General features: G+C 33.5%; 1 protein-coding gene across 5 annotated transcripts in view; it reads right to left on the minus strand.

Annotated features, from left to right (window-relative positions):
- Positions 1-2903: 2903 nt before the first annotated feature.
- Positions 2904-25465, minus strand: part of TMTC3 (transmembrane O-mannosyltransferase targeting cadherins 3) — a 63501-nt gene continuing 40939 nt past the window's right edge. For all 5 annotated transcript variants that reach the window (XM_081249911.1, XM_081249908.1, XM_081249907.1 and 2 more), the window contains 6 exons: positions 20919-21039; positions 19331-19442; positions 13326-13429; positions 11885-12054; positions 9953-10179; positions 2904-7024 (listed from right to left, as the gene is read on the minus strand). In XM_081249911.1, coding sequence (XP_081106037.1) covers positions 6210-7024; positions 9953-10179; positions 11885-12054; positions 13326-13429; positions 19331-19442; positions 20919-21039 — 1549 coding nt within the window. In that variant the 3' untranslated portion in view covers positions 2904-6209. The remainder of the gene's footprint in view (positions 7025-9952; positions 10180-11884; positions 12055-13325; positions 13430-19330; positions 19443-20918; positions 21040-25465) is intronic.

The following is a 25465-nucleotide window of genomic DNA, read 5'->3' on the forward strand; positions in this document are numbered from 1 at the left end:
CATTGGATAGAGTGAATTTTCTTCTGATGGATTACAAATCATAAATTTTGTGCGTATAATTATAGTATCTATTTTTAACCTAAGTCCCATAATCATGTTTATTTACCCTATTGCTGTCTTAAACTTTACGTTTTGAGTATTTGAGTAGATACTATACCATTATCAAGATCTCATGTCCCTTTGGACTCTACCTCCCTTCCCTGCTTTAAGTTGGATATATTTTCTTTCTTAGAGTAAACTTATTATCCAGTAGGCATGAGGTTTGGAAGAGAGGACGGGAGGAATGAATGCCTGTGGATGTAATGTTCAGTAGACCACTGGACTCATAGGTCAGGGGCGTAGAGAAAATCTGGGCTGGACATTTGGAATCACATATAACTAAAACCATTGCTCCAAGAAGAGGGGGAAGAAAAGGTGGGAGAGAGAACACTAGATTTTAAGGTATAAGCAGAGAAAAAGCCTGCAAATGACACTGTAGATCTACCTAAGGAAATGGTGTCATATAAAGGGACCAGTTTAAATGTACACACTATACCTACTGCCCAGGAATTAATTTTACAGATATCGCTATTAGGTGTAGATGCAATTCTGCTGACAGCCCAGTTATGCTGATTCTACTTCCAAGGCGCAGTCACCTGCCAGAGCCCATCAAAAACAGGACTCTGGTCAGGAGTGGCCTTGCTGTGGTTATAGATCTTTTTTGTGGCCTCTTTCAATTCTATGCAGAATTCTCCCCCAATTCTTAGGAAGAATGGGGGAGAAACTCCATATTCCTCAAATAGATCCTACTACACTGCCCGCAACTTTACAAAGCAAGAGCTTCACTTGAATTAACTGTTGAGATGGCCACCCATCACCCATACTTTAGTAAGGATTAATTTAATCAGACTATGCTCCTAATATCAGAAACTAAAGCCACAGGGCAAAGAAGGAGTAAAGAAGACTGAGTTTTAACCATGTAAGTCTTTAAGAAAGGGCAAAGTAGAATGGTTTGGTAAGGGATATTCCGCTCAAGGCAGAAACATGAAGGTAACAGGTTCTTACAGAATATATATGCTACTTAATGGGAAATATGCTATCCATTACTATAGTCACAGAATTCATCAAGAAAAGTATCAAGTCTTCAGAGACATTTAGGTGTTAATATTTCATCTTATGCTACCTCCTAATGGCAGTGAAGAGAAACAGTGAGGTAGTACAATTTTAAGGTCTTAGTTTGAATTCTTATTTGTGCATTTTAATAATTTATTAAATAAATTTATACACTTAATATTTAATAAATATGTATTATTTTAGGTTATTTATGTACCTGATGCCTATGGGACAAGCATTCATTATTATATTTCTCATAATTTGTTTGCTATCATGACCATCATTGACATTACTTCTGCTAACACATATATAAATCAAATAATATACACCAAATGCAAGCCCAAATCTTGCAATTACATTAATAACTAACATCTATTATTTACTATGTGCCAATAACTGTCCTAACAATTTAAATCTATTAATATATTTAATATAAATATATAACATATTTCCATTTGCTGAATTTGTTTAAACAAACCAATTTAGAAATGTCATAGAATTAAACAAAACTTGACATGTAAACATACTGTCATGTTCCTGAAACAGACATTGATACCTGATAAAAGTTAATAATTGCTTGTTGGAAAGCTGTCCATAAATAAGGCTAGTCTTCAGCAAAACTAAAAATATTTTGTTTCTTTAGCTTTTCTAGTATGACAATGCAATACCATCAAACTATAATCAAATATAATAAAGACAATATTGGATGGATCCATCAGTAGCACTGGTTACAGCTGTTAAAACTGTTTGTTCTTGGAGACACATAAAAAGAATTAAGCCAATCACATCAAATAATTTTCATGGCTTAAAAAAAATCACAATTCACTGAGTAACGTTAATTATGGTTGTGGTCAAAACTTTCGGTAAAGGCTATTTATGGCGTGCATGGCTGAACATGCACTATTTATAAAGATACTTGCCAAAAAAAGATGTGGTACATATATACAATGGAATATTACTCAGCCATAAAAAGGAACGAAATTGGGTCATTTGTAGAGACGTGGATGGATCTAGAGACTGTTATACAGAGTGAAGTAAGTCAGAGAAAAACAAATATCGTATATTAACGCATATATGTGGAACCTAGAAAAATGGTACAGATGAACCGGTTTGCAGGGCAGAAATTGAGACACAGATGCAGAGAACAAACATATGGACACCAAGGGGGGAAAGCGGGGGTTAGGGGGTGGTGGCGGTGGGATGAATTGGGCAATTGGGATTGACATATATACACTAATATGTATAAAATGGATAACTAATAAGAACCTGCTGTATAAAAATAAATTTTTAAAAGAAAAAAAGATACTTGCCAATTTGTTATAATAGGATATATATCCATTATAATACATACACAAATATGTAACATACATGTTACATATATATATATATACACATATATATATATATATATACCCTTTTAATAACTTTATGAGGAAAGTATTTTCCCCAACCTGCAGATGGGGAAACTGAGGACATATAGGTTAAACAACTTCCCCTAAGTTATACTAGCAAGGGTGGTACCAGTATGTGAATCCAGGTAGATTTATAACTTAAACTCCTAATTATTTCACTACACTGACTTCCAACTGTGTATGTATATAAAATTTCACATTTGAGTTTGTCTCATTCTCTTAACTGACTTTCTGTCACTCTGGGTTGGAAATGTATCACTGTTAGGAACTAAGTTAACATGTATCTTTCTCAGGTCATTGCTTATAAAACTACCAGCCAACTCTTCTTTCTTTGTGGGGGCAGAAATTTCTTGATATGCTATTATATTTTTCATTTTAACACTAAAAGGCAATTCAGGATAAGGTTTTAAGAAGTATCAATTTAATACTGAATATTTAGAAATATGGTACACACAGACACCACAGTAATATAAAATGAACACAATTATCAACTATTTTATGAAAACATGGATGGCTGACATCTTCCAACAGATAAAACTCTAGACAAAGGTACCAGATATATTTGAGTTTTCATTTTAAATATGATTTAGTCATGCAGACAATTAGGTTTTTAAAAAAATAAATATGACAAATATATGGATTTCTGAAGTATAAACTGACATACAAATCTATATATTTTCGTAGTATTTTTCATTAAAGCATCCTTAAAGAAGCATTCTGTAACATGAAGTTGAGAGCTCAAATTAGATGAAAGGCATGAGGTTTTAACAGAACTGAGTAATTCACATACCAAACATCTACATAAAAGTAGACAAAATTGCAAACATATTTGCTTTATCCTCCAAGTCATCAACTTCATAAAATTACTTACTGGAATAATAATTATAAGATAAAATTCCCAATTCTGAATGTTAGTAAGGACACACATATAAGAGCAATATGAGAAAAAGTTAATTCTTCCTTCTGAGGAGTGAAGGAGTAGCGTAATTGTCCCTTGGGGATTGTCAAAGCTTTCCTAGAACTCCGAGGGAGTAGGTTCTTCTGTAAAACAGCACGAACTAAAACTACATCCCCTTATTAGTACATAAACCTATGATAAGCTTTCTTTTTCAAACTTACAGATGCTCACAACTGTGAAACACAGGTTAGTGAATTGGGCTAAAATGTTCCTACCCTCCATTTCCCCCAAATGGCAGCTTCAAAGGAAAAACTATCCATTGCCTTTTTCACCTGAACAGCTTTAATAAAATTTATATTATGAATTTAAAGAGAAAAAATAATCACCTCACACATAAGCAAGCTTGATGGAACTTAAGATGGAATAAATACTAGGTATCAGAAGAGCATATTCCTTAATGGAAGTTAAAACATCAAAATTAATTGGATTATGTCAGTAATTTAAAAGTTAACACAGGAGAGTTAAGAGGATTTTCTTGAACGAATTTAGCACTGGTCCCTAACCCTGACTACAAATTAGAATCACTCTGAGAGCCTTTGGAAAAACTGAAGTATGGCTCTACCCATAAGAAATTCAGATTTAATTGTTGTAGGGTGGGGTCTAGATGATTCTAATATGAAATGAGGGTTGAGAAACAACTGATTTGGAAAAGTTATTGATTACTCAGGGTGAATTTGATTTAAATAAATTATTCAAAATATGAGCACTTCCTACATGATAGGCACTGTTCTAAGTGCTAGTGTGGAGAAAATTCTTTTTTCTATAAAAATCATTGGATATTAATATATCTTTTATCTTTTGAATAGTTACATAATTTTATTAAATTATTACTCAAAGCTTTTATTACGGTCTGCTGTCATAAAAGATTTCCTTCTACTTTTTTGAACTATCCTCACTTGATATTATAACAGAATAGATCAAACTCAAACTTCTTCTCAAGATATATGTAGAGAATGTAACAATAACAATTTCATTTTTCAAGTCATGGTATATGAGGTATTCTCCACCTTACATCTGGAGTCACAAAGCTATAATTTAAAAACTGAAATTAGGTATTGCTTTAATGAATCAAAAATGTACTACCACTGGTGTCAGTGCTTGCTTTATATTGCCTAAAAAATAATCTATGACAGCGCCTCAGAGAACCTAGTAAGAGTAGGTCTTTAATGCAGACCATGTTTCTTATGACCTATTTATAAAACATCCCTTTAAGAAAAAAGTTACAGGAATATGGTTTTTGAAACATAATTAGAAATTAATTATTTCAAAGGAACAGAAATATAGTTTTTGAAATGCTACATAATTAGAAATTAGTTACTATCCCAAGATGATAGCTTGAGCTTTAACATTTTAAATTAAAGCCAACTTTATTAGGTATTATAAAATGCATTCTAACTCATGAAAAAAGTCAGATTTAATAAATTTGATTTGTATCTACTCTTCAAACTAACATTTTTGAGGTTTAAATTTGCTAAAACCTACTGACTAATTTATTAATCATATACTAGGCTAATTATCTTTTTTCTAGCTGGACAACAGGCCAAAAATGATGAAATTTTGGTTAAACCATAATATATGCATGTATAGAAAAATGCAATAGCAATTTATTTTCCATACTTGATGGACTTAAAACAGTGTTAAATTTTTTGTGGAAGCTCAGTAGTCAAAATAAATATTTAATAAAAATATACACCATAAGATATCAAGAACTTAGTGTTTAAAAATAAACTTTGTCACATTGTTTTGCCTTCAGTTAAACAGAACTCAATTTAGGTATCTAAGGTATCTAAGAATAATTAAGGTATGTTTTTGGAAACAAAATTAAAATTCAAGTAACACTAGAAAGATAACACTAAGATGAAAGAGAAACTTACTATGTTTTAGCTCAAAAGTTTAATCAAGTTATAGTTACTGGGACTTCTCAATATGACTATGACCCTAATAAACAGGAATAGTTTGGGAAATAAAAGTCAAAGAGTCATGATTATGTGGTTCATGCTGTGAAACCCTCAGTACGTAAAAAAATGAAAATACAGTATATATGAGCACCATCTGAAATGTGTGTGCGTATATGTATTTAAAACTTTACCTAATTAAAAATAGCCATTTAGAGTGAAGTTAAGGACAAGCACACAGTTATCAAAATACATTCTTAAGCTAACATGTCATATGACTTATTTTAAAATGTTTAGTCTGGTGTTCCTTCTAAAAATCAAAAAAAGAATACAACATAAAGAAAGACAGCCAGTATTCTTTTGTAGTGCAAAGTCCCTTGGAAACAGAAGGTTACTGAAGAAAAAAGAATGTGTTCAATAAGTGTTTTCAAATCCATAGTCAAATTCCAATAGTTAAAGGAAAAATGAAGTTAGCTAATAAATATGAATTCACAGAATAATCCAGCACATGTTGGATTTGCCCCCATGGGATTACCATTCAGGCCTCAGATTATTTTTAACTGAGGGTAATCAATATTATTCTGCTGAAAGAATCTTCCTTCTATAAGAAAAGATACAAATTTGCCACCTGTAATTTCTGCTATAGTCACCAAAACTCTAAAAACTACTGTCATATATAATACATACCCTGGGGTAATGAAAGGGTCTTTAAGGAAAATCTTATTTTGATCCTACATAGAGGCAGCTTATGATAGACTGTTAGTATCCTTGCTATTTTTCAAAGCTCTCAGTATAAGTAATCATGATAGACTGAAGTTCTTTGAAACCACTGTCACGTGATCAAGGGTAATGTTATTCACCATTTAAAATACGTTCAATCTCTTCTAGTCTTTTTAAAGCAGCAACTCTTTTCTTCTCAATTTCTTTGATTTCTTTTGTTGTTTTGCGGGGAGTTTCTTTGTCTGTATTTTTTCCTAACTGTTTGTTGGATTTCGACTGACTTTTATTATCACTTGGTTTTATTATCTGTATGGGTCTGGGTTTACTTTTGATTTCTTTTTCATTTTCAGTTGGAATTCTGTCTCCTTCTATAACTGAAGTCTTACCAGCTGGGAATACTGGCTGTTCTACAAAACTAGAGGAAGAAATTTTATCTCTGACTATATTCAAATGGCGTTGAATATATTCTTCATGTGGTGCTAAGGCCAATGTTTCAACCAGGCATCTTTCAGCTTTTAATAAGTCCTTCTCTTCAAAATAAACAACACAAAGATTGTGTTTTCCTTGCACATTGCTTGGATCCATCTCCAAAATCTTTTCAAAACATTTTTTTGCTCCAAGTATATCTTTCTTTTGATTCATCAGAATGTCTCCTTTTAAAATGAGACCTTTGATATGATCAGGATGGTATCTGAGTAACTCTTCCAAGATTGGCAAAGCCATTAATTCCTTTGCAGTCTGAGAATACAGGAGAGCCAGATTAAACAGAGCACTTCTGAAATCGGCTTGTAATTTTATGGCTTTCTTCATCCACATCTCTGCTTCAGTGTCCTTTTTGTCATCCATGGCAAGCATTCCCAGATTGAAATAACCATTAGCATCTAGTGGCTCCTCATTTACATAGCTTAGAAGTCGTTTTCTAGCTTCAGGTCTGAGTTTAACCTCACCTAAGAATTTAAAAAGAAAAAAAATTATATTATGAGCAAATGAATAAGTCTGAGGAACAAAGCCACTTGCAAGTATTTATCTAGATTACAAAAAGACAGCATCAAAACAATTAACTGCTGTGCCTAAATAAAAAAGCAGAAAGAAAAAATCTCAAAGTTTTCATAGGAAAGACGTGTATGAAGCACTGAAATGGCAGCTCATTTCCTTTCCTTTAAAGCAGTAAAAGTGCCTCAAAAGCTAAAAGGGGAGCCAAAGCAATCTTGAGGGAAAAAAACGGAGCCGGAGGAATCAGACTCCCTGACTTCAGATGACACTACAAAGCTACAGTAATCAAGACAATATGGTACTGTCACAAAAACAGAAATATAGATCAGTGGAACAGGATAAAAGCCGAGATATAAACCCACACATATATGGTCAACTAATCTATGACAAAGGAGGCAAGGATATACAATGGCGAAAAGACAGTCTCTTCAATAAGTGGTGCTGGGAAAACTGGACAGCTACACATAAAAGAATGAAATTAGAACACTCCCTAACACCACACATAAAAATAAACTCAAAATGGATTAGAGACCTAAATGTAAGACCGGACATGATAAAACTCTTAGAGGAAAACATAGGAAGAACACTCTTTGACATAAATCACAGCAAGATCTTTTTTGACCCACCTCCTAGAGTAATGGAAATAAAACCAAAAATAAACAAATGGGACTTGATGAAACTTAAAAGCTTTTGCTCAGCAAAGGAAACTATAAATGAAATGAAAAGACAACCCTCAGAATGGGAGAAAATATTTGCCAATGAATCAACAGACAAAGGATTAATCTCCAAAATATATAAACAGCTCCATATTAAAAAAACAAACAACCCAATCAAAAAACGGGCAGAAGACCTAAATAGACATCTCTCCAAAGAAGACACGCAGATGGCCAAGAGGCACATGAAAAGCTGCTCAACATCACTAATTATTAGAGAAATGCAAATCAAAACTACAATGAGGTATCATCTCACACTGGTTAGAATGGGCATCATCAGAAAATCTACAAACAACAAATGCTGGAGAGGGTGTGCAGAAAAGGGAACCCTCTTGCACTGATGGTGGGAATGTAAATTGATTCCACTATGGAGAACAGTATGGAGGGTCCTTAAAAAACTAAAAATAGAATTACCATGTGACCCAGCAATCCCACTACTGGGCATTTACCCAGAGAAAACCATAATTCAAAAAGACACACGTGCCCCAATGTTCACTGCACCACTATTTACAATAGTCAGGTCATGGAAGCAACCTAAATGCCCATTGACAGGCAAATGGATAAAGAAGATGTGCTACATATACACAATGGAATATTACTCAGCCATAAAAAGGAATGAAATTAGGTCATTTGTAGAGAGGTGGATGGACCTAGAGACTGTCATACAGAGTGAAGTAAGTCAGAAAGAGAAAAACAAATATCGTATATTAACACATATATGTGGAATCTAGAAAAATGGTACAGATGAACCGGTTTGCAAGGCAGAAATAGAGACAGAGATGTAGAGAAAAATGTATGGACACCAAGGGGGGCAAGTTGGGGGGTGGTGGTTGTGGTATGAATTGGGAGATTGGGATTGACATGTATACACTAATATGTATAAAATAGATATAACTAATAAGAACCTGCTGTATAAAAAATAAATTAAAAAACACAAAAACAAACAAACAAACAAAAAACAGACTAAAAGGGATGAAATAGCTCCTGATAGTTTAGATTCTAACTGGGAGTATACGAAGAATAGAGAATTAAGACGAAGAGGCATGGGATTTGCCAACAAAAAGATATGTTCAATCTTGATTCTGTTAATGTTATGACTTTATGCACTAAACAAATTATTAACTTGTCTGGGTTAACCTACTGAATTTTCTAATACTTACATGAGATATATAAAAATGCTCAGTAAATAGTAACTATGACTGGATAAACAAAATGTTCTAGTCTTATTAAATCAGATATTTTTTGTATGTTATTTAAAAATTTTTAGGACTTTTCAAAGGTAAAAATATACCATTATATATAAAGACTATAAATATAAATCAGGTTTTAGGAAACAAATATTTATTGAGATAATTTCTATTGCAAATAAATACAAAAAAATTCAATTTCTAAAACTACACACCCCAGGGTGCAATCTTGTGTCAGATAATGGGCACCTTTCATGATTACTAAGGTTAGCTAACTTTATAAAAACATTAGTTTCCTAAACTTAGCTTTTTTGAATAACAGGCATAAAGATCTTCCTCTATTCTTTTATGTGACAATATGATAAATAAAGAAAATGTGAAATAAATCAATAGGCTTAAGTTCTTGTCTTGGACTAGTTACTAACCTAGCCATATAAAGTTAGGGTAGTTATTACATCTGTTTGGTCCTGACTCTCTAATCTACAAAACAGATAACTGGCAAAAACAAACTCAAAGGCCCTCTTTAGCTATAAAATATGATTTTATGATTCTTACATTTTTGCAAGTTTTATAAAAGTATCTAACAATTAATACAGAGATTTTTCCAAACATAAAAATTAAGATTATAAATTATATATATTGCCTTCTGAAGCAGATTATTTGAATAGTATGATATTTATACCTAAGATATATTTCCATGAATAAAATGACAAAATAGATAAATATGGTATTGCTTAATAGACTGTCTGAAAAATCAGTTTTAACATATACCAGAAGAACTAACAATTAGTATTGTCATATATGTTAAGGCTATTACTTAAAAAGTTTACTTCAAGAATTTTAAATATTCTTCTTATAAATTATTTATGCAGTTTTGATATAAACCACCCATTCATAAAATGTTTGCTGGGGGTAACATTAGGTTTTATTATATTTCAAACTAGAATATGTTTAAATATAGAAATATTTTGAAAAAACATACCTGATTCTTGCATTAATATAGCAGAATTGAATAATGCTAGCTTATGCTTTGGATTTAGTTCTAAAGCATGATTAAAGTTTTTTAGGGCTTCATTTGGTTCTTTAAGTTCAATATGAACAATCGCCAAGTTGTACCAAAGATCTGCATTGTTTTTGTCCAGCTCTAGTGCTTTAAGATACGCTTCTTTTGCTTTGACAGGTTTATTCATTTTTAAAAGCAATTCTCCTCTGTGGAAAAATCAAACACAAGCTTTACTTCCATTACCATGTCAGTCTATAGATACTATTTTTCACAAGTTTTAAGCTTTTCCACATATTCACAGCTTTCCTTTTAACTTAGGTTCTTAAAATTTTCTTTTAAAAATAACAAACTGTCCTTAAACCTGAACACATTAGTTTAGCAAATTTGGCTTGATACGTTTTCAAATACTTTTGAAGAAGGAAAAAGCATGCCTGACGCTAGAGGGTAAGATGTTGGGAGGTATCCAAGAAAGGGGAACAGAGAAAATATATTCTTTGAATATATCTTGAAAAACAGCAGACTAGTCTACAACAGAAAAATGATAGCAACTAGAGTGGGAGATCAATTTGTCAGGCGATGAAGTAACAGCATTTGAAGAAGGAATATAAATACAGTAGTGATGAGGAAATTCCAGTATTCAAATCTGTTAGCAATGTCTCACTATACAAAAAGCAGAACATTAGAAATTGTTTACCCCTTAAAATTATTTAGTTTTCTTCGATGTATTCTTATAAAATGACCATTCATTAAAAAAAGGAATTTAAAAAGCCGATCTGGTAGGATGGAAGGGCAATAGTGCCACCTGTAGATGCTTCTGAGGAACACATCTGGAACTAATGATCACAGTTTGAAAATCATTTTACAAATTATTCTAATATGGTTACATTTTCTGTTACAGAGCTTAAAAAAGTCATTTTTACATATGTGCAAATCAGTTTAAGTACTGAAATGAGTTACTTTTATTATAATACTACTCCTTCCTGAAGTATTAGGATAGGCATGAAATCAAATAAACTACTAATATTCCCAATTTCTAGAATAAGTGTCCAAAATGTGATTTTTTAAAATGCAGAGATTATTAATTCTTTATAAATTAACATATGACAGGTTTTATTTATAGATACAACCCCAGTAAACTTAGTGAATTTCAGCAAGTACTAGATAAGGCTGAACAAAGACAGCTTCCAGCTATGAACAGATTTTATTTCAAAAACTTAAATTTTGAATGCATTTTCCCCATATAAACAATGTGACAAATTATAATTAGGTTTCTGGAGCACGCTGCAAAACAAAGTTTAACATAAAATTTTCCTCAGGTACAATACAAATGATAAGACTTACATGAGAAAATATATCAAGTTCTAACATGTACTGCAAACATTTTTTTACTGGCAACTAAAAAGTTTCCTTGTAGTAACAATAACCAGTCAATTCTCAGTATTAAGAAAGCTCTTGAGAGTTTGATATTATATAATTATTTCTTAATTAATTTTATATATAATGATTTCTTAATTATACAATGATTTCTTAATTATTCTATATTAAGAATAACTTCTTGTAAAAATAACTTAATTATTTTGTAACAATTAAGAATTATAAAAGGTAAATTTCAGCTGTTTTAAATAAAAATGAATTTGGTGATGAGAAGCAAATGAAATTAAAGAGGAGCTTTTCCTACCCTTCTTTTGTATAAATAAACCTAAGTGTGCTATTATCAGTTATGGATTCCCTTGTCAATTTAAAATCAAATCAATTAAATTTGTTAGTCTAAAACAGGCTATATTTCTATGCTCTTGGTTGCTAAGATTTACTAGAAGAAGAAAAAAAGCCAAATTAGTCAAAATAGCTTAAAAGTATATGCAGATGCAGCTTTAATCTTCTATAGTGAAAGCCTAAAGCGAACTACAACACCTGCTAATGTAAGCCTGCTTGAAGTCGGGTCTCATGCTTATTGCTTGTCGGTACAGCTGATCTGCTTCTTCCAGTCGGGACTCATTTGCTCGTATCAGGTTGGCCAGATTAATGTAAACATTTAAGTGGTTAGGTGCAATTCTGGCTGCATATTTTTTACCAGGAATAATCTGTTAAAAAAAAAAAGTGTTTTTAGAATTTGACAGTTCAGTACCAAATAAAATCTGAAGTAAGTAGTCCTAGTGTTTTATTTAAAATTTACATAGAACATAAAAAGATACACTGCAATACTAAAATAATACATAAAAATGTGAAATAATTTGCAGTATACACAAAATATAAGTAAAATAATTAAAGTTTAGTAGCAGTGAAGGTTGTATTTTTTCATTCATGCCAGCTTAATAGATTACTGTTAGATTTTTATATATGTATTATTTTATGAAGTCATAGAAATCAGAACTTCTAGAGGCTAAGGTCCCTTAGTATGTTTGAGTCAGACCAGGAATAGAACTTGGATCTTTTCTCTCAGTCTACTGTATTTGTTACACCATGTCAGCTTTCATGTTGTCAGCAAAATATTTCCTGGTTGTGATAACAGGGTAGTTAATTTTACTTCAGAGCTGTACTAAACCCTCACTTGTTTGGTGGAGTTAGGGAATAAAATTCTCTAATTAACTGATTATTTGGGTTAAGTAAATGTTATTATATATAATATATATGAACCCAAATTCTCAATGAACATAATAAATTATATCTGATAAAAATCTTTATTGAACACAATTTAACTTTAGGATCTTAGGACTGAAATAATTCTTAATGTGGTCCAACTCTGTTTTTAAAACATTTAGCAAACTGTCAAATCATTTCAATATTACTACTGTTATTAATACAGTATTAATATAAACTACAATTGAGAAAACTGTAGCCCAGGGTAAACTATCTTTGCAGATTACACACAGCTAGCTGGCCAAGGGCAGTATCAGATTTTCTAACTTTGACTTTGTATTGTGGATATCCAAGAAATCTTGTACTTGTGACATTATAGCAAATGATGGGCACAAGACGGCAACAGAGATGTATCCACTCATTTTATCACTGCTTTCTTCATTTATTTCTTGATAGGAGTAATGTTGAATTTAGTGCTTATTGCACATAAATAAAATTCTTTTCATTTAAAGTCACTTAATGCATAAATAACTTGTAATCAAAAATATCTAAAATTCAGAATATCATAATTTGGTTTTCACAGACTATAAATTTTAATTAAGTGAGCTATAAAAGTGAATGTAATCTTTTATAACACTTACAGTAATAGATGGTTCACTGGACAACTTACTTTTAATATCAAATTGAAGAATAGATAAGGATTTTCCATTTGGATAATTCTATTCAATATGGACATCTAGCAGACACACAATAGAAATAATTTATGACTACTTACTTGAGGCATCAGCGACTTAGCCGTCATATAAGATTCTTCAGCTGCTTTGGTTCTATTTAAATTTTTATAAGTTCTTCCTACATTCATGTGGGCACCAATATCATCTAAAATTAAAAAAAAATCATTTGTTGGCAAATACACTAAATAGTATTCAAGTAAACAACTAAGAAGACATGTTTCTAGAAACAAACACACTAAAGCAAAAGAATGCAAAAGGAGGCAATAGGTCCTGCTTCCTCCATAAAGCTCTTCTAACACAACTTATTATAACTTATGAGCAAGGCTACACTAGAAAATTATTAAATAAAGTACCATAAGAACAGAAAATACACATATGACATGAAAAAACTATTTGAATGGCTCCTGGAAGGGTTGAGATATGAGAGGGGAGAAATAAAGGTAATGATTAAATTTACATCTTTTTTTCCCACTATATTTTACTATCCTATACTAAGGCTTACTCCTATTTCCTTAATCACATAGCTTTGGAATTCACTCAAAAGCAAAAAGGATTTACAAGTGAAAAGGATCACCATGATTACTAGAATTATTTCAAGTATTATAAATAACAAAAATGAATCCATGGTGGCATAGGGGCAAAGAGCCTGTGAAAAAAACTTTGTGACTTTGTTTTTAAAAATTTTTGTGAATGTGGTTGGAGTGCAAGTTATCTGGATTCTATAGTATTACTTAAGATGCAGTAGCCCAGATCTCTTAAATGATGATACATTCCCATATAATTTAATTAAAACTTTCAAAAAGGTTGTCTTAATATCAAATCCTCAGCAAATTTATTCAGGGATAGAAAAATATAAAATTTAAATAAAAAAGATATGAGGGTTCATTGCACACTAGTTTAAGATATACTTCCCAGTAAATATTTCAAAGGTTTGGAATAAAGATAGAAAGAAGGGAGATCTTAAATTAGACAAATTTTACTCAACATGAATCTCTAACAGACATGACAAGGTTTCAAATTATGATTACTACTTGCCTGTGACACCAATCATGATTTTGCAATTGTGGAATAGTTCTCTGCCTGCAACTCCCAGGACACATAGGGGCCAAGCATATATATTTTAGGTATTCCCCTAGGAGGAGAGTAACAGTCCTAAGATCTTGCTAAATTATGTTTCAGGTTGGCAATTGTGTGCACTGTACAAAAACTGTTAGATGCCATATGGGTTTAGTTAGAGAACTAGGGGATAGGATTGGGGGAAAGAGGTTGATTTCTTATTTTTAGACATATTGCTGAATCTCATGGGGGTCTCAGGAGGCGGTCAAGCCAAAAAAAAAAGAAGAAAAGAAGAAGAAAAAAGGCTGCCCAATACTGGCTGCAATTCAGAATATTTGTGTAGCTTTGAAACATTCAGATACCTTACCCTACCCAGCTCGATCAAAATAGAATCTTCAGGAACAGGATTGCAAAAATGTTTTAAAAAAGTTTCAGAGGCAATTCTGATGTAGAGCCAAGGTTGAAATACATTGCATTACCAAAAGCATATAGAGTTTTTGCTCTTATACAGCTCTTTAAAAAAAAATTTTTTTATTGAAGTATAGTTGAATTACAGCATTGTGTTAATTACTGCTGTACAGCAAAGTGACTCAGTTATACATATACACATTCTTTTTCCTATTCTTTTCCATTATGGTTTATCACAGGATATCGAATATAGTTCCCTGTGCTATATACAATAGGACCTTGTTTATCTAAGCTCTTTTTTTTTTTAACATCAGATAAATCTATACCTTTACTACAGAGATCAGAAAGTTACCCAGAAAAAACTAAGGGTATATAGAACCTGAAAAAATTATTTATACAGTAAAAATTTAATCTAAGAAAAGAACAAACTGAAAGTTTAAGTAAATAAAAGTGAAATTATGTCAGATAAGTATTTAAAATGTTACTGAAAAGAGCCCCAACCAACCTTAGAAAAGAGGTTATCCATCAGGATGAAAGACAAGGCAAATTACTATCTACTAATCAGGTTCTAGAACTATGGCAAGGAGATACTGTCATCAGTGAAGACTACAGACACTAGAGTAAGGCACCCTTGCTTTCTCAAAGAACAAAGATAGCAATTAGATAGCATTTAGCATCAAAAAAACTACACAACACAGCTAATAAAATGAAACAATTTTTAAGCAATTTTCAAAATAAGTTACAAAGTTTAAGATTCTAGGAGGAAACAGCATTATTGGTAAGGTAAATCTATATTAGAAAAAAAAAAGGTAAGAAAGCAGGCAAGATATAAAAATCAATTACATTTGAATGACTAAAAAGCTACAGAATTTCAAAGAACAATCTTGCTATATGAGTGCCCTATCCAAATCAACAGCAGCCTGAATCTAGCAGTCTGTCTTTAATTCAATGTAAACGAGGACTGGCAAATATCAGGCAACTCTGTGCCTAATAATTCTTCAGCCACCAACAGTGAAGTTAAGTATTGTCGCACTGATGGCCCAGGCATATGTGTTGCTTTCCAGTTATTTCCTATGCACAAATTTGTCAATTTATTTAAAAAGATAAATTTATAAATGTCTGGAAACTCCTGAAAACTCTAAAAATCATTTCTACCTTGACGGCATCAAAGTTGAACTACAAGTCCATGATTATTTTCGTTTCAAAGATTTGAAGTTAGATAAAAATGAAATCATTGATTTTAAGGCAAAAATAAACCTTGGAGAAATCCGGTGTTTCTCGAGAAAAACCTACCCTCGTCTTATAAAGGTGTTTATGGAAACTGTAATTCAATTTGCAAAAATTTTATCTTGTGAATTGATTTTTAAAAAAAACTTGTAACCACCAAAACAAACAAACAAAAGACCGTAATCAACTGTTTGTCTAACATGACATTCATGTTGCCTGGTCAAAGACCATTGTATAGTTTATATTCTTATTCTGGCTAAGCAAGAAAAGCCTTCAGACTGAATGTCTTTTTTTTTTTTAAGCTACTTTAAATGTTAAGAATCTCTGCTCTCTGTGATCCTATACCGTTCTAGGGTTTTAAGTACCATCTATATGCTTGTTACTTCAAATTTTTATCTCTAGTCCTGACCATTCCCCTTATCTCCAGACTTATAGTTCTATCTCCATCTGTATATCTAACAGGGACAAAAAAGACTCTTGATTTCCTTCCCTACATGTCGTTTTAGCTGTCAAATCTATCTATGAAGAACACAGCTGAAAAACACAGAATGAGCCAAGAAGTCTCTGAATGACAAATTCAATTTTTCCAAGATTATGTACTTTTTCATAATAAATTGTAATAAAATGATTTGCCTGTTTTCCTAGCCCACTGTTTATTAGAGACAGCAACTAAAGGAGATAGGTTCAAGTAAGTATCTTAAAAACAGCCAAAAGTGACAACTGACGAGAGGAAAAATGATTTTAAACTAAACATCCACAATCACACCCACCCACCAACACGGTTTCATTTCGTCCTGACAACAAAACAATGAGATAGAAATTACTGTCCAAACTTAGAAATGGGAAAGATAAGGCTGAAGGGGCCTAAATATCGTCTTCTAAGTCTCCAGGTCCCTGTGTGTCTGACATAAAGATGACTTTGCTTCTCTTTTTAAAAACTCCCAGAATGAACCTAAAAGGCTTCAGAAAGCAATGAATTGAAACTGCCACAGTTAGTGGCCACTGACTGTGTGTAAGACTATGCTAGATGATGCAGGGCCTATGAAGATGAATCAGATGTTCATGCTGCCCCTAGGAAGCTCCTCAGTTTAAATACATAGATTTTTTAAATAAATAAATATTTTAAACGAACATTTAAATAACAAATATCACAGAAAAGATACAAAAGTTGTAAGGAGTCTTGAAGAGGAGAAATATTTGCTTCTAACTGGTAAGATAGGAGGGTTTTTTTGTTTTGTTTTGTTTAGAAAAGAAGCCATGTGAGATGGGTTGCAAAAGATCGGTAGGGTATGGCAGAAGGTGGATGGGAAGGAAAGGAGAAGGGAGGAATTCCAGGCTCAAGGAAGAACACGAACAAATGCAAAGAGGTGAGGAAGCTCATGACACATACCCTAGATTTCAAGAAAAACTAAACTACATGAAGAGCCAGGAGAGATAAAATTGGAAAGGTAGCTAGACCATCAGTTATATATTTCTACAACATTCTCTAACTGGAATTTGGCTTTGCCTTGGGGACACTGGCAGCTTTTCCAAGTGGTAACTGTGGTCTTTTTCTTATCTCTTGCAACACTGGGCCTGGAGTTAGGTGTCCTCCTTGATCCTTACCACTTCCAGACCACTGTAATTCCTTAAAATCACTCATCTCTGAATTTCAGATCATTAAACTCTATTATCATCCACTACCCTCCTTATTGCAGTCACCAATCTCATATATAGCTCCTGGTTCCTTGCTGTTCTCTCCAACATCACACAGTTGTCAAAATTCTCAGTAATTTCAAAATCTATATAGATGTATCTTCCAATAGTTGCCTTGATATCCTTTCTTCCAATAATTTTTACCTCCATTCTCCTTTAACTAGTCAGTTCAACGGCCACAGTCATATCTAGTCGAAATACAGGGGGCACTGCCCACTACTGCCCACCCCTCCGAGTATATTTAGAAATGTGTGTGTGGGGAAGTACTTTTGGGTCATCACCCTGAATGGAAAGTAATGATTGTACTTGGTAGGTGGTGGCCACGTTTGGTTCATATCCTGGAACACTGATAACTAAAAATGCTCTAGCTAGACCCTACTCAGACACCAACAATTTTTCAGATCTATAAATGACTGATCTGATCACCTTTTCCTCTTCTTTCATCCTCTCTCACATCTCTTCATAACCAGCTTAGGTGTGTCTCAATACTCCCTTATCCCTTTGTTTAGTAATACATATCTGACAAAATTCTAATCCTGTTTAACCAAATTCTCCATGCCTGTACCACTGCACTTATAAAGTAGTGGGAGAAAACTTTTAACCACATCAACTGGTTTAATTGTAATTAAGTATTGCTAACCTCAAGTAGGGTGTTAGAGCTGCTTGACAATCATACCATATTTTCCTACTCTATACATTTTCCTAGATCTTTGTTTCTCAACACGTGATTCATGGGCTAAGTATCACTTAGGAACTTACTAGAAATGCAGAAATTCAAGCCCTACTCTAAATCTCTATATATCAGAACATGAACCATATGATCTCCAGGTGATTTACAGGTACATTAAAGTTTGTGAAGCTATGTCCTAGATGATTACTTCAGACCCTCTCCTGGTCTTAGATTTCCAGCACTTCCTCTCCATTCCCCACACTCTACTATTGATTTTACTTTCTGTTTCACTGAGAAAACAGAAGTAAACAAAGGACAACTTCCAGAAGCTATTCATCTATTATTCACCTGCCTATATCATGTCTCTACACTCTGCTTTCCCTGCTACCACAGGTTAACTATTGGTTCAGTTGACTGAATGAAATCCTCACCCTGAGCACTAGATCCTATTTATCTATTCTCATCTGTTCAAGGACATTGACCCAGTACTTCGGTTCCCCACCTTGAATTATTATTTTTCCCAGCTTCAATGGATTAGTCACACACATGCTTTGTTTCTCTCACCTTAAAACAAAACCCCCCAAATTCCCCAAAAACAAAAAAACCCATCATCCTACTACCCTCTCTTGACCCCATACTCAGCACCAACATTTCTTATCAACACCCTTTAGAAGAGTTAATATCAACTCCAATTATTCTTCTCCCACTCTCTTAAACTCACTACTATCAAGCTTTTGCAACTATCCCTTCACCAAAATTGCTCATCAATGTCACCCAACAACTCTGTTTAAAAAAGACTCCTTAAACGTCTGATATAAATAGCTCTAACATATAATCCAATTCAAAAATAAGCCAGCACCAAACACTGTATCATTCCAGTCAGTTGGAATAAAGCTTGAAAATAAACGCTACCTATTTTCCACAAATATAATCATGTTTTTAAAAAGAAAATAAACTACCACAATAGCTTTATTAGCTAATAATGCTTACCTGGCTGAACATGGGTAGCCTGTAAGAAGTACTTCAAAGCTCTCTCAAAGTTCTTTTCATTTTCCAGAGCATGACCCACATTATTCCATAATTTGGCATTATTTTTATTTACCTTAAATATGGAAGTACAGATAGAAATTAGTTAAATTTAAAAAAAATGAGTCTAATTAACACAGATTTTGTTTGGTATACTATTAGGAATGGACTACTCCACAGAAATGTCCATGAACAGATGAAGTGGATAAAAAGGTACAAACTTCTAGCTTTAAGATAAGTAAGGTCTGAGGATGTAATGTACAGCATGGTGACTATAGTTAACAATACTGTAACTATATGAGGTGATGGATGTTAACTTATTCTGGTAGTCATTTTATATATATACACACACACACACATGCATATAATCATTATATTGTACACCTTAAAGACAAAGTTATATGTCAATTGTATCTCAATAAAACTGGAAAATAATCATTCCGATTTCTCCCCCCAAAAAAAATGTGTATATATATGTGTGTGTGCATGTATACATACAACTCCAATTAACATGGATATCTGTTTGGTATATTCTTAGGAATGGAGTGTTCCATGGAGATAAGGAAGAAGTCAAAAGAACACTGCTTCATGAAGTTTACCCTCTCCTCCCTTTCAATATTAAAATACTAAAACCACAGTTTATCTACTTTACATATTAAAATTTTACTAAAACTTTTATTTCATCAAAACATAGAACTGTTTGAAAATTCCTGCTCTATTATATATGTTCTTTTGGGAAAGACAGAATTTGAACAAGTGAATATGTTTAAACACTGCACTGATGACTTATTTTGAGGTTCGACATAAAGCTATTTACGTAGTCTATTATGGTAATGGGAACCCTGGTGAGTACAGAAACAGCCAAAAGGAAGTTAAGAATTTAGAGATTTGAAGAGAGGGAGCATCTGAAAAAAAACCACTGCTTATAACTTTTGCAGAAAACAAATTTTGTGACTTATTCTCATTTACGCTGTCCATTCTATAAAAATGCAGTATCACTCCTTTCTGTCAGTTCCTATCTTTCCTACAGTATTATAACCATTGGTTATTCTCCATATGGAAGGGCACCATTTTTTGCCATGTATTTTATTTCATTCAATCTAAGATGCCATCAATTATAAGGCTCACCATTATTTTATGTACCATTAAGAAAGAGAAAAGGTCACTAATTAATTGTAAAATGCCTTTTACTGTAAGATTTATTCTGATTTCAGAGACGTTAAAAGGTAAAAATAAATAAATAAATAAATAAAAAGGTACACCTTAAGAACCAATGAAACAAAGCATTCATATTCAAACATTTTATCATTTGAGTGTCTAACAATGGTATAGCATTTGTACAATTATTCACATATACTCTAGACATACACCTAAGTACTAGTCAGGGTACTAGTTATGGTATATATTATACAAAGAACAAATTCTTTTGGTTAATTTTTTGGTGAAGTACTTAACATTGACAGTTAATTGCCTAGTTAAAAGTAAAGTTAAAACACTGTATCAGGGATGGCTATAAGAAATAATTGATGACATATTCTGAATAATACTTTACCTTCAAGGCTGACATAAACAGCGTATATTCAGACTCCCAATCCCAATTTCTATGAAGTGTTTTTAAGGCATGAGTGAGTATCACCATAGACAGACAAACCCAGGATAACTTTTTTAATACACTATTTAAGAAAAAAAAAGCAGAACAAAAAAAACATTGTCTATATAACCAAAACAGAGGTAAGAAATATGCTAAATATCTCTAAACATAATATCTGAATTTATTCTGAAGATTAGGGATTGTTCTAATAATCATACAACTTGGAGAGGGAACACTGAAAAAATTAAATATTATGAACACATACACTTATACTTCACTCTTCAATTACATTAAATATTTCAATATTTGCCTTTATTTCAAAAGTTTTGTTTAGATTTAATGACAAAAAATTGATAAAACCGATTTTCAATTGTGAATTTTTATATTTAGAGTTCTTTTGTACCATTTACCTATAACTTGAATATTCTTAGTAGTGTTTATAAAGGGTCAATCTTATCCCTGTCTATATTTAAAAACATTATTGTTTTACAATAAACACCACAGATTATCATGGTATTCTTGAAGAATTTTACATTTTAAAGCTAGAATTATTTATTAAAAGTCATAGTAAAATTAACTCTATAAAATAGATGTAAATTACTTATATAGCTATGGTTAATCACTTGGGACTGAATTTCTCATTTAAAAATGATGGTTATGGAGAGATCAGTTCAAGATGGCAGAGTAGAAGGATGTGCTCTCACCCCCTCTTGTGAGAGCACTGGAATCACAACTGACTGCTGAACAATCACCGACAGGAAGACACAGGAGCTCACCAAAAAAGATACCCCACATCCAAAGACAAAGGAGAAGCCAATGAGACAGTAGGAGGGGCGCAATCACAATAAAATCAAATCCCATAACTGCTGGGTGGGTGACTCACAGACTGGAGAACACTTATACACAGAAGTCCACCCACTGGAGAGGAGGTTCTAAGCCCCACGTCAGGCTTCCCAACCTGGGGGTCCAGCAACGGAAGAGGAATTCCTAGAGCATCAGACTTTGAAGGCTAGCGGGATTTGACTGCAGGACTTCGACAGGACTTGAGAAAACAGAGACTCTACTCCTGGAGGGCACGCACAAAGTAGTGTGCACTCTGGGACCCAGGGGAAGTAGCAGTGACCCCATAGGAGACTGAACCAGGCCTATCTGCTAGTGTTGGAGGGTCTCCTGCAGAGGCAGGGTGTGGCTGTGGCTCACCGTGAAGACAAGGACACTGGCAGTGGAAGTTCTGGGAAATATTCCTTAGCGTGAGACCTCCCAGAGTCTGCCATTAGCCCCACCAAAGAGCTGGGTAGGCTCCAGTGTTGGATGGTCTCAGGCCAAACAACCAACAGGGAGGGAACCCAGCCTCACCCATCAGTAGAGAAGCAGATTAAAGTTCTACTGAGCTCTACCCATCACCAGTCCCTCCCATCAGGAAACTTGCAAGGCCTCTTAGACAGCCTCATCCATGAGGAGCAAGAAAAACTACAACCCTGCAGCCTGTGGAACAAAAACCACATTCACAGAAAGATAGACAAGATGAAAAGGCAGAGGGCTACGTACCAGATGAAGGAACAAGCTAAAACCCCAGAAAAACAACTACATGAAGTGGAGACAGGCAACCTTCCAGAAAAAGAATTCAGAATAATGATAGTGAAGATGATCCAGGACCCCGGAAAAAGAATGTAGGCAAAGATCGAGAAGATGGAAGAAATATTTAACAAAGACCTAGAAGAATTAAAGAGCAAACAAACAGAGATAAACAATACAATAACTGAAATGAAAAATACAGTAGAAGGAATCAATAGCAGAATAACTGAGGCAGAAGAACAGATGAGTGACCTGGAAGACAGAATGGTGGAATTCACTGCTGTGGAACAGAATAAAGAAAAAGGAATGAAAAGAAATGAAGACAGCCTAAGAGACCTCTGGGACAACATTAAACGCAACAACATTCGCATTATAGGGGTCCCAGAAGGAGAAGAGAGAGAGAAGGGACCTGAGAAAATATCTGAAGAGATTATAGTCGAAAACTTCCCTAACAAGGGAAAGGAAATAGCTACCCAAGTCCAGGAAGCACAGAGAGTCTCATACAGCATAAACCCAAGGAGACACAAGAGGAGACACACAGTAATCAAACTGGCAAAAATTAAAGACAAAGAAAAATTACTGAAAGCAGGAAGGGAAAAAAGACAAATAACATACAAGGGAACTCCCATAAGTTTAAGAGTTGATTTCTGAGCAGAAACTCTACAAGCCACAAGGGAGTGGCATGATATACTTAAAGTGATGAAAGGGAAGAAACTACAACCAAGATTACTCTACCCGGCAAGGATCTCATTCATATTCGATGGAGAAATCAAAAGCTTTACAGACAAGCAAGAGCTAAGAGAACTCAGCACCACCAAACCAGTTCTACAACAAAAGCTAAAGGAACTTCTCTAAGTGGGAAACACAAGAGAAGAAAAGGACCAACAAAAACAAACCCCCCAAAATTAAGAAAATGGTAAAAGGAACACACATATCAATAATTATCTTAAACATGAATGGATTAAATGCTCCAACCAAAAGAAACAGGCTTGCTGAATGGATACAAAAACAAGGCCCATATATATGCCATCTACAAGAGACCCACCTCAGACCTAGGGACACATACAGACTGAAAGTGAGGGGATGGAGAAAGATATTCCATGTAAATGGATATCAAAAGAAAGCTGGAGTAGCAATACTCATATCAGAGAAAATAGACTTTAAAATAAAGAATGTTACAAGAGGCAAGGAAGGACACCACATAATGATCAAGGAACAAATCCAAGAAGATGTAACAATTAGAAATATATATGCACCCAACATAGGAGCACCTCAATACATAAGACAATTGCTAACAGCTATAAAAGAGGAAATTGACAGTAACACAATAATAGTGGGGGACTTTAACAGCTCACTTAAACCAATGGACAGAACATCCAAACAGAAAATTAATAAGGAAACACAAGCTTTAAGTGACACAGCAGATCAGATAGATTTAAATAATATTTATAGGACATTCCATTCAAAAACAGCAGGTTACACATTCTTCTCAAGTGGGCATGGAACATTCTTCAGGATACATCACATCTCGGGTCACAAATCAAGCCTCAGTAAATTTAAGAAAACTGAAATCATACCAAGCACCTTTTCTGACCACAACTTTATGAGATTAGAAATGAATTACAGGGAAAAAAACGTAAAAAACACAAACACATGGAGGCTAAACAATACGTTACTAAATAACCAAGAGATCACTGAAGAAATCAAAGAGGAAATCATAAAATACCTAGAGACAAATGACAATGAAAACACAACGATCCAAAACCTATGGAATGCAGCAAAAGTAGTTCTAAGAGGGAAGTTTATAGCTATACAAGCCTACCTCAAGGAACAAGAAAAATCTCAAATAAACAATCTAAACTTACACCTAAAGGAACTAGAGAAAGAAGAACAAACAAAACCCAAAGTTGGTAGAAGGAAAGAAATCATAAAGACCAGAGCAGAAATAAATGAAATAAAAACAAAGAAAACAATGGCAAAGATCAATAAAACTAAAAGCTGGTTCTTTGAGAAGATAAACAAAACTGATAAACCATTAGCCAGACTCATCAAGAAAAGGAGGGAGAGGACTCAAATCAATAAAATTAGAAATGAAAAAGGAGAAGTTGTAACAGACACCACAGAAATACAAAGCATCCTAAGAGACTACTACAAGCAACTCTATGCCAATAAAATGGACAACCTGGAAGAAATGGACAAATTCTTAGAAAGGTATAACCTTCCAAGACTGAACCAGTAAGAAACAGAAAATATGAACAGACCAATCACAAGTAACAAAATTGAAATTGTGATTAAAAATCTTCCAACAAACAGAAGTCCAGGACCAGATGGCTTCACAGGTGAATTCTATCAAACATTTAGAGAAGAGCTAACACCCAACCTTCTCAAACTCTTCCAAAAAACTGCAGAGGAAGGAACACCACCAAACTCATTCTATGAGGCCACCATCACCCTGACACCAAAACCAAAGATACTACAAAAAAAGAAAATTACAGGCCAATATCACTGATGAATATAGATGCAAAAACCCTCAACAAAATACTAGCAAACAAAATCCAATAACACATTAAAAGGATTATACACCATGACCAAGTGGGATTTATCCCAGGGATGCAAGGATCTTTCAATATATGCAAATCAATCAATGTGATACACCATATTAACAAACTGAAGAAGAAAAAACATATGATCATCTCAATAGATGCAGAAAAAACATTTGACAAAATTCAACACCCTATTTATGATAAAAACTCTCCAGAAAGTGGGCACAGAGGGAACCTACCTCAACATCATAAAGGCCATATACCACAAACCCACAGCAAACATCATTCTCAATGGTGAAAAACCGAAAGCATTTCCTGCAAGATCAGGAACAAGACAAGGATGTCCCCTCTCACCACTATATTCAACATAGTTTTGGAAGTCCTAGCCAC

Source organism: Mesoplodon bidens, assembly GCF_964165515.1.
Source record: "Mesoplodon bidens genome assembly, chromosome: 11".
NCBI classification, from domain to species: domain Eukaryota; kingdom Metazoa; phylum Chordata; class Mammalia; order Artiodactyla; family Ziphiidae; genus Mesoplodon; species Mesoplodon bidens.